Below are 14,181 nucleotides of genomic sequence, written 5' to 3'. Positions count from 1 at the left end.
TGTCTTCCAAAATATGACAACAACAAACCGTGTTCAAAAGAATAACAACATTAATGATATGCATTGTTTGTAGGTGGCACTTGCAGCTTAAAGTGCTTCAACACCGCATCATTAAAAACTCAAGATCTTTACATATGTTGACACACAGAAATCTAATTTCATTATGGAAAAAAAAGAAAACATCTGATGACCACTTTCACGAAGGAGGAAGAAAAAGAAAGAAGGTCCATTTAGACGGCTGGGGACAAAGGATTTGGAGGGGCAAGCGCCCATTCAGCACGGGAACTCCCTAGCCTCCCCTTGTTCCCTCTCTTTTGCTTGTGTCCAGGGCTCTATGGGACGTCCTGGGAGTTTACACAATGCAAATCACTCCAGGTTCCCCCATTCACAGCAATGATTAATATGCAAGGACGACCCATCCAGCTCCAACACTCAGCCATGGAGGAAGAGAGCAGGGGCTAAGGTACAGAGGGCCGGGGGAGGTTATCGCCTCGCTGGTGAAGCCTGCCACAGGGTCTCGGCCTCACTATGGTGGGGCGTTTGGACGCGTCCATCAGTTCTTGGCGGGGTTTGAGCGAATCCTAACAGCTCCCTAACGAATCCCATGTGATTTTGCAAAAGAAATTTAATGGTGGTCGACTATTTTACTGAAAATGTATTTCTGCTCATGAACAGTTATCTCATTAATTGATTGGGATGGTCTTCAAGTGTTATGTAAACTGATCATTAAAACGTATGAAACTGCATTCATTTGTATCTATGGTCTGGAACTGGACTGAAATTTTATTTTTTGGGTGCAATGGAGGTGGTTTGCAATGGTAAATTGTGTCATAACCCCTACCTCTATAGTTCACCATAGCATCCCAGCTTCCCTCTTTGTGTAAGCAGATGAAAAAGGAAGTGAAATAAATAAACCCATTCATATATTTGGGAGTGCTAGGGCGGAACTAGGGAGCGTCAACGTAGCACTGGCCACACCTGTCTCTTACTAAGCCAAAGTCTCAACAGGCAGCCGAGAGTGGCAATAAAGTTATACTTAAAAACTTTAATTAAACATCTGTTTGACATAACTCAAGTGTGTAAAACGACGTTCTCTTATTACAAAACCACAAATCAGCCAATCTGCAAATACATTTTGTTGCCCGAGTGGTTCAAGTCGCCTGCAGATACAATAACGGTACATAAAGATAATTAATTCTGGTCTTCAAGCAAAATGTACTCATTCAAAATAAATCATAAATGGGTTAGAAAGCGGCAACCAATACAAACAATAGCTGTGTGTAACGCATTCAAAGCAGAGGCAGAGAGAGAGAGAGTGAGAGAGTGAGATGCGGAGAGAGATGCAGAGTGGTTGATTCAGATAGAGATGCAGACAGACAGACAGACAGACAGACAGACAGACAGACAGACAGCAAAGGAGATTTGAAGGGGCAGGCTCGTAGTTGTATTTAGGCAACAAACTAAAACGCCTTGTAATTTTCCCCTTGTTAAGCTCCTATTTTTTTTACTGTTTCCCTCAGCCAAAAATAGACCATATTATTTTCATAGTGGCTTTGAACTCACCACGGTCGTTGCAAAGCCACACAGCCGGCTTTTTTGGGGGGATTGTGTATTTTCTCTTCCACTTCTATATGTGGCCCATGCTCAGGGGATCCTTTTTTTTATCTGGTGTATTAACGTCTGGGGGAGAACTTGAAGAACTTACGCAATGTTTAGGCATGGAGTGATCGCCTTTGGGACTCAAACGTGAGAAAAGGGCAGGGGCCTATGGCAAGCCTAGGAGTGAGTGGATGCAAGGGCACCAGAGGAAAGCCTTGCTCCTGTTGTTCCAATGCATCAACATCACAGTTAAACATGCCATGCCCCACAGAAAGAAGCCATGTTTAATCCAAGCCACATTACCTCCCCCCCCAACACACACACACGCTCCGTTGCAACTGACTCGCTTCCATAGAAACCATTCATCGCATCCCCCAGTCATCTTGATTCCCCTATTTGATTGACCCCCTCCTTCTCCTCCATCTTCCTCAATCACACACACACAAACACACACAGATTGCAGATTGACAGCAGCACATACGCTACCACCGAACTCAATCCCAGGAGCGATTTCCACGGACCAGACTCATTGGCCTCCCATGAGACCTGCCGATAGACCGGTAGAGACAGGCAGAGGACAACTGGCTGCTGCGGTTTACTTTTAACTCACTCAATTTCTTTGTCTTCTTTCCTTACTTTTTTTTTTTTATGAAAAAAATGAAGGGATCAATTGGCCCCAGTACATTTGTCTGGCAGAAGGCCGGTCGTTAACCCTAGTTGCTCCATCACAGGCCTTGAAATGTAATTATCGCTGAACAGGAACGGGAACTGGAAATCGATAGGCTTGCTGTGATCACATTTGGTCTGAGCCTCTACAACAGCACCTTACTGTCATTACTGGTTGCTTAGACGCCTTGTTCCGGTCCAATAATCTGATCAGGTCCTTTTGACGGGCAGGAGGCTGAAGGGAAGGATATACAGCCGGTAGGATTTCACACTGCCATCTCATGCAGGCTATACCTGATGTACTATACCTATATATTGTCCCTGCAAACCCGAACACACAAATGGGCCTACTGTGGACACGTGCGTGCACACATACATGCACACACGCACACAAATTCTTAATGTGTAGAGCCATCTGCTGTTAATGTGTAGTTCATACAGAAGGTTTGTTTATATAGACGCAGAGACACCTAACAGATGTCTACATTCAAAATACAAAAAAGGAAAGCGACGTGACATTGGAGGGGAGGTGTTGGGGGGAGGGGTTGGGTGTAGGGAGAGGCGGTTGGGGCGGGGGGGCGGGGGGGGGGGGGGAAGAGATATAGTGTGACAGAAGAGAGAAACGCGGGGGAAAGGGGGTTGGGATGGTTGGGAGGACCGAGAGAACATAAGAAACGGGGTTTCCTCCCTCCCGCCCCCGGACCACAGCAGCAGTGTGATTGGATCCCATTGTTTACCATAAAATACCATAATGACTATAATTCCGCGCACTAAAAGAGAAGGCAAAGCACCCGCTCAATAGCAATAATGAAACCGTAGCCCATAGGGTTAGACAGGGCAGAAAGAATAAACAAAATGATGTGCACGAAGAAAGCGCACCACACTTGAAATAAATAATAAATAAATGATTGAGAGAACTGCCCACACTGACAATCAGCCAGTTTGATAGAAAATTGCTGAATAGGGCCTACAATTTAAAAAAAAGAGACACAGGTAACAGGTTCAACATCTGGGTTCTACGTTAAACAGTTGAATGATTTCATTGAAAGTTCACAGTGAGGAGAAAAAAGGGATTTATGGATTTTTGGGATTCACAAATCAACCAAATAAAACAGCTCTAGACGTGGTTTCGCAACCCACTTATTGTACAAAATAGCAGCAAAGCGAAATGAATAAGCCATTTCATTAGCAAGATCCTCATTCTAGGTTGCAAGTGGTTGTTGAACATTTTATTCTAGGACAGCCTATATCTGGAGTGGTCGCGCGGAGCACCTCAGCGCCAGTGCGTCACAGGCAGCTGTCCAGCATGTAACGGTTCATCATCGAGTCGGAACACAACGACCGCTGCTATAAAGTTTAAATTCGTCGCAAACCACACTTTAGTATTGAAATACGATTACGAATGAGGTTTAGAAAAAAAATTAAACGCTTCGATGCGTCAGTCCAGTGGAACAAAATCCCCCCCCCCCCCCCCCCCCAACACAGTTCACTGATAGCGTCCATCTTTCGAAACGCTCAGTGTGGAATTACAAGTTTCATAATTGTGTCAAAACGCGCTCCCCATAGGCTACAAGTTTCTTTTTGGCGTACGTCCTTAAATTCGAGGTAATAAGGCCTATGGGCATGCAAAAACCAAAGCGGTCTAAAGACCTCAGACGGCACCACATCTCCATCATTAGATCCATAGGAATAACGGCACCTAGCGCAGTAGGCGAAGCGCCGCGGATGGAAGTACGTTCATTCATCCCTACACTCGTTCATCACGCGTTTTTCTGCGTGCGATTTCCAGAAAAATAAAAAACTTCCATATGAAAACTTTGCTAAATTCTCGATCCGGAATATGTGCCCGCGTCACACATCCCGGCTCGAAAGGACGCAGGGATCCCGAGGACTGCGAGGATGCTGCACAACAACACACACTTTGACCCCCCCGCTGGCCGTCACGCCGCGGGGTGCATAACCTACAGGCTCACGCGTTTATTATCATCATCGTTATAAGCGAGACACTTTACCTGCACAGCCGATGAACAGCAATGTCCAGATGAGATCCCTGGTTTGAAGCATTGCAATGTCCTCCTCAAAAGATAGGATATTCTCCTGGAAGAAACAGGCACGGTGTAGCAGGGGCAGACTTGGCCGGGGACTGGACTCGAAAGAAGAAAGTACACCGGCTTGGGGAATATTCTTGTGCCAGGAGCGATGCGGGTCCTATAGGTCTCTACACCCCCCTTGTAACGCGCAGCAACAGCAGTAGCACCACAATGAGTGACAAGTAGAAGCAGCCGTAGCACACACACATAACACACACACCGCGAATTACTCCGCCCGTAGTTCGCTCGGATTCTAATTATTCTCTCTCTCTCTGTGTGCGCCTCTCTCTCTCTCTCTCTCTCTCTCTCTCTCTCTCTCTCTCTCTCTCTCTCTCTCTCTCTCTCTCTCTCTCTCTCTCTCTCTCTCTCTCTCTCTCTCTCTCTCTCTCTCTCTCTCTCTCTCTCTCTCTCTCTCTCTCTCTCTCTCTCTCTCTCTCTCTCTCTCTCTCTCGCACACGCACGGAAGCAGGCACCACAACCACACACACGACAGTGAAGTGGATATTTTCAGATGCAGATAAAGTAGTGCACAAGTGCCGGCAGAATAAGGGCAGATGGTGGGCAGGGGGCCGTAATTCGGATAAGAAGCTTCCCTAACTGTTGTGTCACAGAAGGAAAACACAAAGACACAACGCCAAGTCAACATAATGGATTTTGACTTGCTCACAGTAGAAAACCTACTTCAGAATGTATCCTAATTAACCAGTATTGTCTTCGGGCAAATATCTTAAAGATAAAATCGGCATGTTATGAGCCTGCATTCCCGTGCGTCAGCCGCAGTGATTCAGTCCGTTACGACAGCCCTCACTCAGTCCATAAGGAGTCACACCAGAGTCTCTTGACCGCAGAGCGGGAACGTTTTCACACCACACTTCCAAACCACTTCACCCAGAATAGTTAGACAAAAACAGTTTGTTCTGATTCAGAGAACTTGCAAACCAAAAATAACACTAGAAAAATACATCGAATTGTTAAAAAAAAAAATGCATGGTCATTCGTATAATATGGTCTACCTAAAAAGTTGTCCAATTACGTATCAAGTAACGGATAAAACGCAGTTACAGTTGATCCATCTTTATCCTCTGTTCTAGCGCCCCATGTGGTCAATTAAGGACAGCGTTTTTCAGTGGGCATTGGAGACTATTATTTTCATAATATCTGCAGCTTTTTAAAATGGTCGGTCTATCTTGCAGTCCATCAAAATTAACAATGGTTTCGGTAGGCTTTGGAAAAAAATCCCACAATGTAATCCACCGTTCATTCCCATCGGATGAATTAGTCCTTTTTATACAGCACCACCTAGTGGTGCAAGGTAATTAATGTATTTGGTAAACGGGGTGAAAGATGCAGATGGAACAGATTGTTAGATTGTATTCCTGTTTTATCATCATCATTATTAGTATTGGTTGTTTGTAAATGCACAATTACAACAAGCGTGTGAACTCTTAATATGGAAAACCTTAAGCCCTGTATTGTGCATATGTGTTTATACAGCCTACACATATGATACAATTCCTGAAAGTGAAAGTGTTAACACACCTATAGGTGTTTTGTCACGCACACAAATATTTTAACAGCGGTTAGTGTGTGATGTTACAGAGTTTGCATTACTCAGCAGGTATTATGACATCACTCTCTCCCTCTCGGTCTCTGCCTCTCTCTCAATGCCAGCAGGGCATGGGGTTATATGCATCTAAACCACGCCCCCTCCTCAACCACATAGTTCACTGAAGAAACTGTATTATGTGTTCAACCTGGAAGAGAACCTCTATTTCTTTTTCAGATATAAAAAAAGAAAATGTTCTTATTGTATTGTAAAGAATGTCGTTATTCATATTTTTTGTATGATCATTATTACTACACATGCACATACATATGTTTGATTATAGGTCTCCGTCCTCACACCTTATCTGGAGGGCCGCAGCACTGTGCTGCTAACAGTTCCTCTAATGGTACACTGTGAAGGGCCTCATTACTGGGAGAACTCTTCAATGGAAGCCTCCAGGTGAATTCTTGATATTGATTCTTGATTCTTCATGTTGACCACATGTTACCGGGTATAAGCCTGAATACAAATGTTGGAAACGTCATTCATCCAGCCAGCCTTCCATCCATTCATTCATTCATTAATTTATCCATCTATCCACTCATCCATCCATCTATTCATTCATTCATTCATTCATCCATCCATCTATCCATTCATTCATTCATCCATCCATCCAGAAAGAGTGCAAAGTGTAAATGAAAACCCCAGCATCCTCTCCTCTTCTATTGCACGAATCTAAGGAGACAAATACAAGTGTTCAACCTGGAAGAGAACCTCTATTTCTTTTTCAGATATAAAAAAAGAAAATGTTCTTATTGTATTGTAAAGAATGTCGTTATTCATATTTTTTGTATGATCATTATTACTACACATGCACATACATATGTTTGATTATAGGTCTCCGTCCTCACACCTTATCTGGAGGGCCGCAGCACTGTGCTGCTAACAGTTCCTCTAATGGTACACTGTGAAGGGCCTCATTACTGGGAGAACTCTTCAATGGAAGCCTCCAGGTGAATTCTTGATATTGATTCTTGATTCTTCATGTTGACCACATGTTACCGGGTATAAGCCTGAATACAAATGTTGGAAACGTCATTCATCCAGCCAGCCTTCCATCCATTCATTCATTCATTAATTTATCCATCTATCCACTCATCCATCCATCTATTCATTCATTCATTCATTCATCCATCCATCTATCCATTCATTCATTCATCCATCCATCCAGAAAGAGTGCAAAGTGTAAATGAAAACCCCAGCATCCTCTCCTCTTCTATTGCACGAATCTAAGGAGACAAATACAAGGTGGTTTTCAGATCAGCCTCCACCCCGATCAGACTGTATGGCGGGTGTAGCGCAGCCGACCCAAAATGGATTACAGAAAACTAGATTAAAGGCGGATAGAGGGAAGGATAGAGAGATGGATGAAGATATAAAATCCGGATTACGGTTCTGACTGATACCGGCACCACAGAATTGTGAGCTATTTTTTGTGCTGTATTTTTTTTTTGCTGTATCTAATTATTTTTCACGGTTCTCCAATCTCAGCACCGGGCTGGAGATGATGCTTTCCCGATGTTTGCTCTCGTTTTGACTAGAACCGCCACCTGCACGCACACCATCTGCCAGTCAGATCATTTGCAGTCTGTATTTTCGGCATCTAGGCTCAAAGTGCCTTAATATATCCTAACAAGCTCTTTTTTGTTTGCCTTCTGCTTTTATGTTCGGTTGGTAACAGATGCATACAGATGCTCCATGCTTGTACCGGTGTCCCTGCGATATTTGAATAAAATGTAAAAAGGGATTTTTAGGAAAGGAAACACATTGAGATACACAAATACCTACACGGAAGTAACGGTCAGAGGAAATAACATAGGTCAACAACAACTGTATACTTTTCTATTTCAATAGGGAAGTAGCTTTTTATCTATCTCTATTTATCGTACTAAAATAGACCTTTGTACACACATAATGATTGAGTTCTGAATTCTTGATGTGTGAATGAGTTGCGAGAATGCATTCATAATGCATTACACACACGAGCACACAAAAACACAAACGCATACACACACAATGATTGAGTTTTTAATCCCTAAGGTGCAAATGAGTTGAGTTAATGCATTCATAATGCATTTATATTGCCATACCCACAGAAGGTTAAGTGGGGGTTATAGTTGTGGCCTAGCCTCAGTGTAGATGTGGATATGTGGTTTCACATGGGGCTCGGAGCTCGTTGTAGAGCGGGACGTTTAGAAAATGACCATGACGGCCGAGCATGTAAGCAGTCCAAAGAGACCTTTTCAGAACCACTTTCTCCTATGTGCTCTAATGGCTCAGTAAAGGGTTGGCTGTTGGCTGCAGGGTGCAGGCCGGAGCCTGCTTGTGAGTAGCTTTTGCTGTAAGACACGAGGGCTCTGTGGGTAAGGATTAAGGAGCATTTAATTCCGCAGGTGAGGTTGGTGTCACTGAGCAATTAGCATAATTCCATGGTAAAAAGGTAAAAGTATTCTTAAGCAAAGACTACTGTCCATTCATTTACAATAGGGATGGGAACCACATTTGTTACGTCGGAAAAGGATATAGTAAGATTTCCTGGTATCTGAACATAAACCAGAATGATCTGGGATGACAACCACCAAAATATCTCTGTTCCAATTACACCGTTTAGACAACAGAGGGCGCAATCATCGTTGTATGCAACAGGGCCTACAACGTAACTTTAGAAACAAACGCTACAACTTGAAGATGGCTGCAAGCAGTAATCCAACGTCAGATGGAATAGAGATAGAAAATGCTCCAGCTATGCTGAAGTCACATCTTTGGCAATAGTTTGGCTTTCCAGTGAAGTCTGAGAACAACAACAAAGAGTTGTTGACAAGACAAAGACAATTGTGAATTGTGCAAAGCAATAAAACCATACACATCTCAACATGATTGTTCATCTTCAACAGTACCATAAGGAGCAGATTGAAGATATAAATAAATTGCCATTGGGCCAAACAACTTTACAGAAGTAATTTGCTACAACTTTACCACCAACAAGTCAATAAGCTACAGAAAAAAACAAAGGCATTGGGAAGTTCATATCCCACGACTTACGATAGCTTCAGGCTTTTGCTCAAAACACTGGGGCCAAAATACCACATTCCGTTACAAAAACACTTTTCTAATGTTCTCATGCCGAATCTCTACAAAGACAGCAAAAAAAAAAAAAACAGCTTACTACAGACGGGAGGACTAGCCGGCCACACAGGGCTGTATCCCCATCACAACGCATATCATACGTAATTGGGAGATGGCTAGCTATGCCCTGAAGACTCGCCCGTTATTGAGTGACACACGGGAGTTAACTCTCCTGTTAAGTGCTAAAACAGGCAGCAATAGAATGAGGTACATTCACAAGACTGCAGTTGTAACAGATCATGCTTAAAATATGGACACTGCGCTCAGTGAAAGTGGTCTTGGAACACTACTATAAACCTATAAATCTAGCTACCCAGCAGGAGCCACAGGTACCCCCGCGCCAGCTGCTTGCTTGGCCGGGTGTGAAGAGTGGCAACCTTCTTTCATAGGAGCACTAAAGCCACTGCAGTTTCAGCCTCTAAAAATGCTCTGTGACAGCTTCTGTCTCACAAACTCATAATGGATGTTGTCAACCAGATGGGACAGTTTGTATGATATGCTCGAACGCTATCTGGAACAACAGACGGCTGTTATGGCGATCCTGATGAGTGCCGAAGCACGAGGAAATGCCAGAGACGCTGATACGTTGGATGTCGGCGATATATCAGATGCAGAGGGCAGTGTAAAGGTGCTCAAACCACTAAGGACTGCTACAACAGTTGTTTGTGACAAGAAGCTGCCCACTCTATCACCGCTCTATCATTGTGCGGCTTGTGTGCTTGATCAAGAGGAGCATGTCACCGCATGAGGGGAATTCCCCCGTCGAAGGTAGTTTGAAGAGCACCATTCTGAAAGACATCTCCTAGACCCACGATTCAAGAGTCTTGTTCAACTGTAATCTAACCCTCACACACTATGTGCATGCATAGCCTTGCTTATAGGTAAGCATACCCTGGCAAGATGCAGGCTATCATTCTTTAAAGAAAACATGAGGGATCAGGCCAAATATTTTATATTTTGATGGGGTTCAAATTAAACTAAGGGTTAATAATTGCATTTGGGGGTACAACTAGAATAGGGTTACATGCCTGTATGTTAGAAATACCCCTTATTATTCTCACACTCTTAATTTCTGCTAAATCAATTTCAGCGTCTTTCCAAAACGGTCTGTTTTGTATCATGTCGCACTAAGGCCCCCCTCCCGAGTAGCCCGCTCTGTTGCGATTGGTCAAACATTTGCACGTGCGTCTGCAAATTCACCCCCCCCCCCACGAGAAGTTGTAAGCATTGTGGGTAGCCGGGAGGTGCGGCTTCTGCATGGCTCACTGCAGAACACTGCAAACTGTTTAACGTTGAGGGGCGTTCTCGGTGGGCACGAATACTCTACCAGGCTTGGACTTCTAGTTCTTCTACTTTCTAGCTTAGCAGACTCAAAACATGTATACATACATCATATAACAGTCTAAAGCAAAGGGAAAAGTCGAAAAAGCATAATATCACCCCTTCAAAACAAAACTAGCAATAAAGAAAATGATGAGATGCTCCAAAGAAGGGCCTTGTGGAAGAATCTGTTCAGATGAAATGAGAGTGCGTGCAGGTATCCGGGTAGGTAGGTAGACAGACTGCAAGCTCATCCAATAATTAATTCAGGCCGTTTAATTGATTAGTTGGGCTTGGGAAACCACAGATACCGGCAAGCCCAGATCTACCTTATTTACCACCCTGTCTATGGACCACTAACAGTGCGGCAACAGATTTTTGCGTCAAAGTTGGGTGGGGCTCCATTATGCGACTTTAACACCCGTTGCACACTGTACACGTCCGTCGATGGATCTCACTGACTTTGCATGGGACGCTCCCAAAATGCATTGTGGGTCCGTCCGTATCATCGGCTCCGTCTCTTCCAAAAGTTGAGAAAAGTTTAACTTTTCAGGCAGCGACGGATCCGTCACCCAATCAGATTGCGTTATGCAAATATACGCAAGTGCACTGTCCAATGAAATCGCCTTTGTAATACAACCCGGGGAAACACATACATACGTCAAAAAGCCCCCATCCGTCGACGGACGTGTACAAGGGGTGTGAGAGTCGAATTCGGCAGTGCAAACTACACGACTAGTTTTGACCGTCTTGCCTTGGCAAAAGGTCGGTGGTCCACACTAGGGAACGAGCGGGGGTACACACATGAAGACTCTTCTATCTGATTATTCGCTCCTTCTCTGAAAACCTGCCTGACTAATACATGTCTTTAATAATACATACAATCAAAGTTCCATAACATAAGTTGGGGAACAAAGACCACACCTCATCTCCCAAGGCAATTTCTCGCCCAAGCCTATAATGGCGTAATAACCATTTCTCCTTTCTTTGTCGTACCACAGTGGAGTACCTTCAATGGAGCCTGAAGACTCGGTGCAATGATACAGCACCATCACCCTACACCTAAGGAGTCTGAACTCCCTAGATTGTTCAAGCCTTTTCCTGTTCCGTTATTTTTAATAAACCAAACATTAAGCTTCACAATGGTGTGGTATTTTTCGTGGAAAAAATGCAAATGCAGTGTTTGAATATGATTACCTCAAGTATTCTTTAGTCAATGTAATCTGAGATTATCGTTAGATTGCTGCTGCTGTTCGGAGACGACCATTATTTTCTGCTTACGGTGTCAGTGGGGAAAGCGAACATCCGTACTTCTCAGAGTGATTGGAGCAGCCCCATCTCCACGAAAACCATGGCGGAGACTTGTGTTATCTACAAAGATAACAGGGAGGACAGGGCACAGACAAACAGTTTGACATGCTATTCATGGATCTGAGTTTATTAGAGATGTAGTCAATGCATTCATTGTGGTAAATAAGTGCATAGTAAAAAAGACAAAAATACCTAAAACATCGACATATTATGGTTTAATGTCTCCTGTCTGTCCTGTCTGTGATTTAATGTACCCTGTTCAATTGCAAATTACTTCCCAAGATAAATGTCTGCCTTTTGCAAGGAAAACATAACATCTGTTTGAATATATAATACGTATCAATGTATGTATTAATAAGTGCAGGGTGCACAGGGATTGCAACCAGAAAGATTAATTTAATTCCATTTATTTGCGACAGATTTCCTACTGCACACTTAACATCCTAATGCTGCTGCTGTTGCTAGTCTCTAAATGGATTTGGCTGATTGGATATCGCGAATGTATTTAACTGTTTGGTTGTTAGGACGTTCCTGGTGGGTGGTCATTATCGTACAACCTGTCGTCTGGATGGGGAATGGTGGGGCACAACAAAACAATGAATACAGAATACAAATCAATTACAATCGTTAAAAAAAGTTAAAGTTGAAGATACAGGCAGACCCGACCCCCCTCCCACACGTCATTAGAGAAGACATTTCCTCTAAGACTTTATATATAGATGGATTGATAGATATATACATAAATATGTAGATACATAGATATATAGATCCTGCTCAAAAGGTATGCCAAAATACATAATGACATAATATTAAATGTTTATTTGTACGGCCTCATAAAAAAATCTATTACAATATTTTTGGTTGGCTTCTGCCTATGTCTACGTAAGTTATGCAAGTAATATAACGAGTTAGCAGATTTATACTTTTTTTCAAATGGAAGTAAGAAGTAATGAGACAATATTCCATTTTGAAAGTAACTTCCACATCACTGGTGAAGATTTCACTGAAGTCATGAACAATTTGCATCATTGCAAACGTATAGGTCATTTCTAGACAGTGGGAGGAACTGCATGCAGAACTTCCATTCAGTCCCCCCCTCCCAGCTAGCATTTGAACCACGATGGATGCCCCTGGGTGAATAAGGCCCACGAGGCCTGGAAAGGCAAAGATAAGTGCCACAAAAGACAGATAAGTGCAGCAAAAAAAAACATGCAACATCACTCAGGGTAATGATTCATTTTAAAAAGCTGAGCTATTGAGCTATTAAACCTGACAGCAGGTGTGCAATGAGAAGGAAAATGATGGCAAGAGCCAGGATATAAATACGTACAGTTTGACAGTATTTTATAGCTGTGACCATAATTTATGTATCATTTTCAGATGACTTGCGGTGGCGACAACAAAGGCAGCGATGAGGCCAGACCAAAGGATCATCGGTAGGTGAAGGGATAAGAAATGTGTGTGTGGGCGAGACGCAGAACACAAAGTTAAAAAAATGCCACACGTCAGAAGTGCAGTATACCGCCTTCAGCAAGAAAATAATTTACATAGCGCACTAATTAACTCCAAGGCGCTAGTCTGAGAGACTCCATTATACCCTTGTGCTTACTCAGCAGAAAATTACAGGGGGAGAGAAACTGGTTGGGTCATGGTAAAGCATGTTCTGAACAAGCAGTAAGGCGACATGCATATCGGGTCACAAACCATCCCTTTTTTTAAGTGATACAATAAAAAATAATAATTATCAAGTAAATGACGTGGTTAAGGCAAAGATACAAGGACATTACAGATGCAACTGTTCAAATAAGGCAACTCGGAGCTCAAGATCCAATGAAAAATGCTTCCACTGCCAGTAAACCTTGGCAGAGAAACTTGGCAGGAAGTTGGACACTCGCACGTGCTCAGGCGCGCACACCCATACAAACATAAACACATAAATCTGTGTCCCCGGGCTGTTGCAACCTCTAAAACAAAGAGAGATAAATGTAGCTCAATCTGCATATGCTTCCAAATGACCTCTGTACAAAGTCTGCTTAGCCAGCTCTTCCTTCCTCCTCGGTGTGTGTGCGTGTGTGTCTTCAGCAAGGCCATTGTTGCCATGACGGTCTGGATGCATAAGGTCACAAGACAAGGACACTCACTCCCTCGCTCACAAAATGGGTTTCAGCTTTTCAAATTGACTGAAAGGGCATTCAGATGGACATACAAGCTACAGGCAGAGGTTATGTATCTTGCTCAAGCTAAGGTGACCAGATTTATGACAAAATCCGGGGACATTTTCGGTTCAGCGGTTCAACTAAAACGGGGACACTGCCTGGGGGGGGGGTGACAACCGCACCAATTTCTTGTTTTTTTCATTTTTACCTTTATTCCAATTTCGGATCTTTCAGTCACAGTGAAAACCGGGGACATTTCCGGGGACAGCAGTAGCCAGGGACAGGTCACTGAAAACGGGGACTGCCC

The 14,181-nt window shown here is 43.3% G+C and overlaps 1 protein-coding gene across 3 annotated transcripts in view; it reads right to left on the bottom strand.

Moving 5' to 3' along the window:
- ncam1a (neural cell adhesion molecule 1a) overlaps nucleotides 1-4,468 on the bottom strand; it is a gene marked incomplete at its 3' end in the record, with an annotated part of 163,244 nt that extends 158,776 nt beyond the window's left edge. For all 3 annotated transcript variants that reach the window (XM_084473851.1, XM_084473849.1, XM_084473850.1), the window contains exon 1: nucleotides 4,278-4,468. In XM_084473851.1, the coding sequence (XP_084329977.1) occupies nucleotides 4,278-4,329 (52 nt within the window). In that variant the 5' untranslated portion in view covers nucleotides 4,330-4,468. The remainder of the gene's footprint in view (nucleotides 1-4,277) is intronic.
- Nucleotides 4,469-14,181: the final 9,713 nt, after the last annotated feature.

The sequence above is a fragment of the Micromesistius poutassou genome (assembly GCF_964030765.1).
Source record: "Micromesistius poutassou genome assembly, chromosome: 10".
NCBI classification, from domain to species: domain Eukaryota; kingdom Metazoa; phylum Chordata; class Actinopteri; order Gadiformes; family Gadidae; genus Micromesistius; species Micromesistius poutassou.
This window is presented reverse-complemented; position numbering and strand designations above follow the sequence as displayed.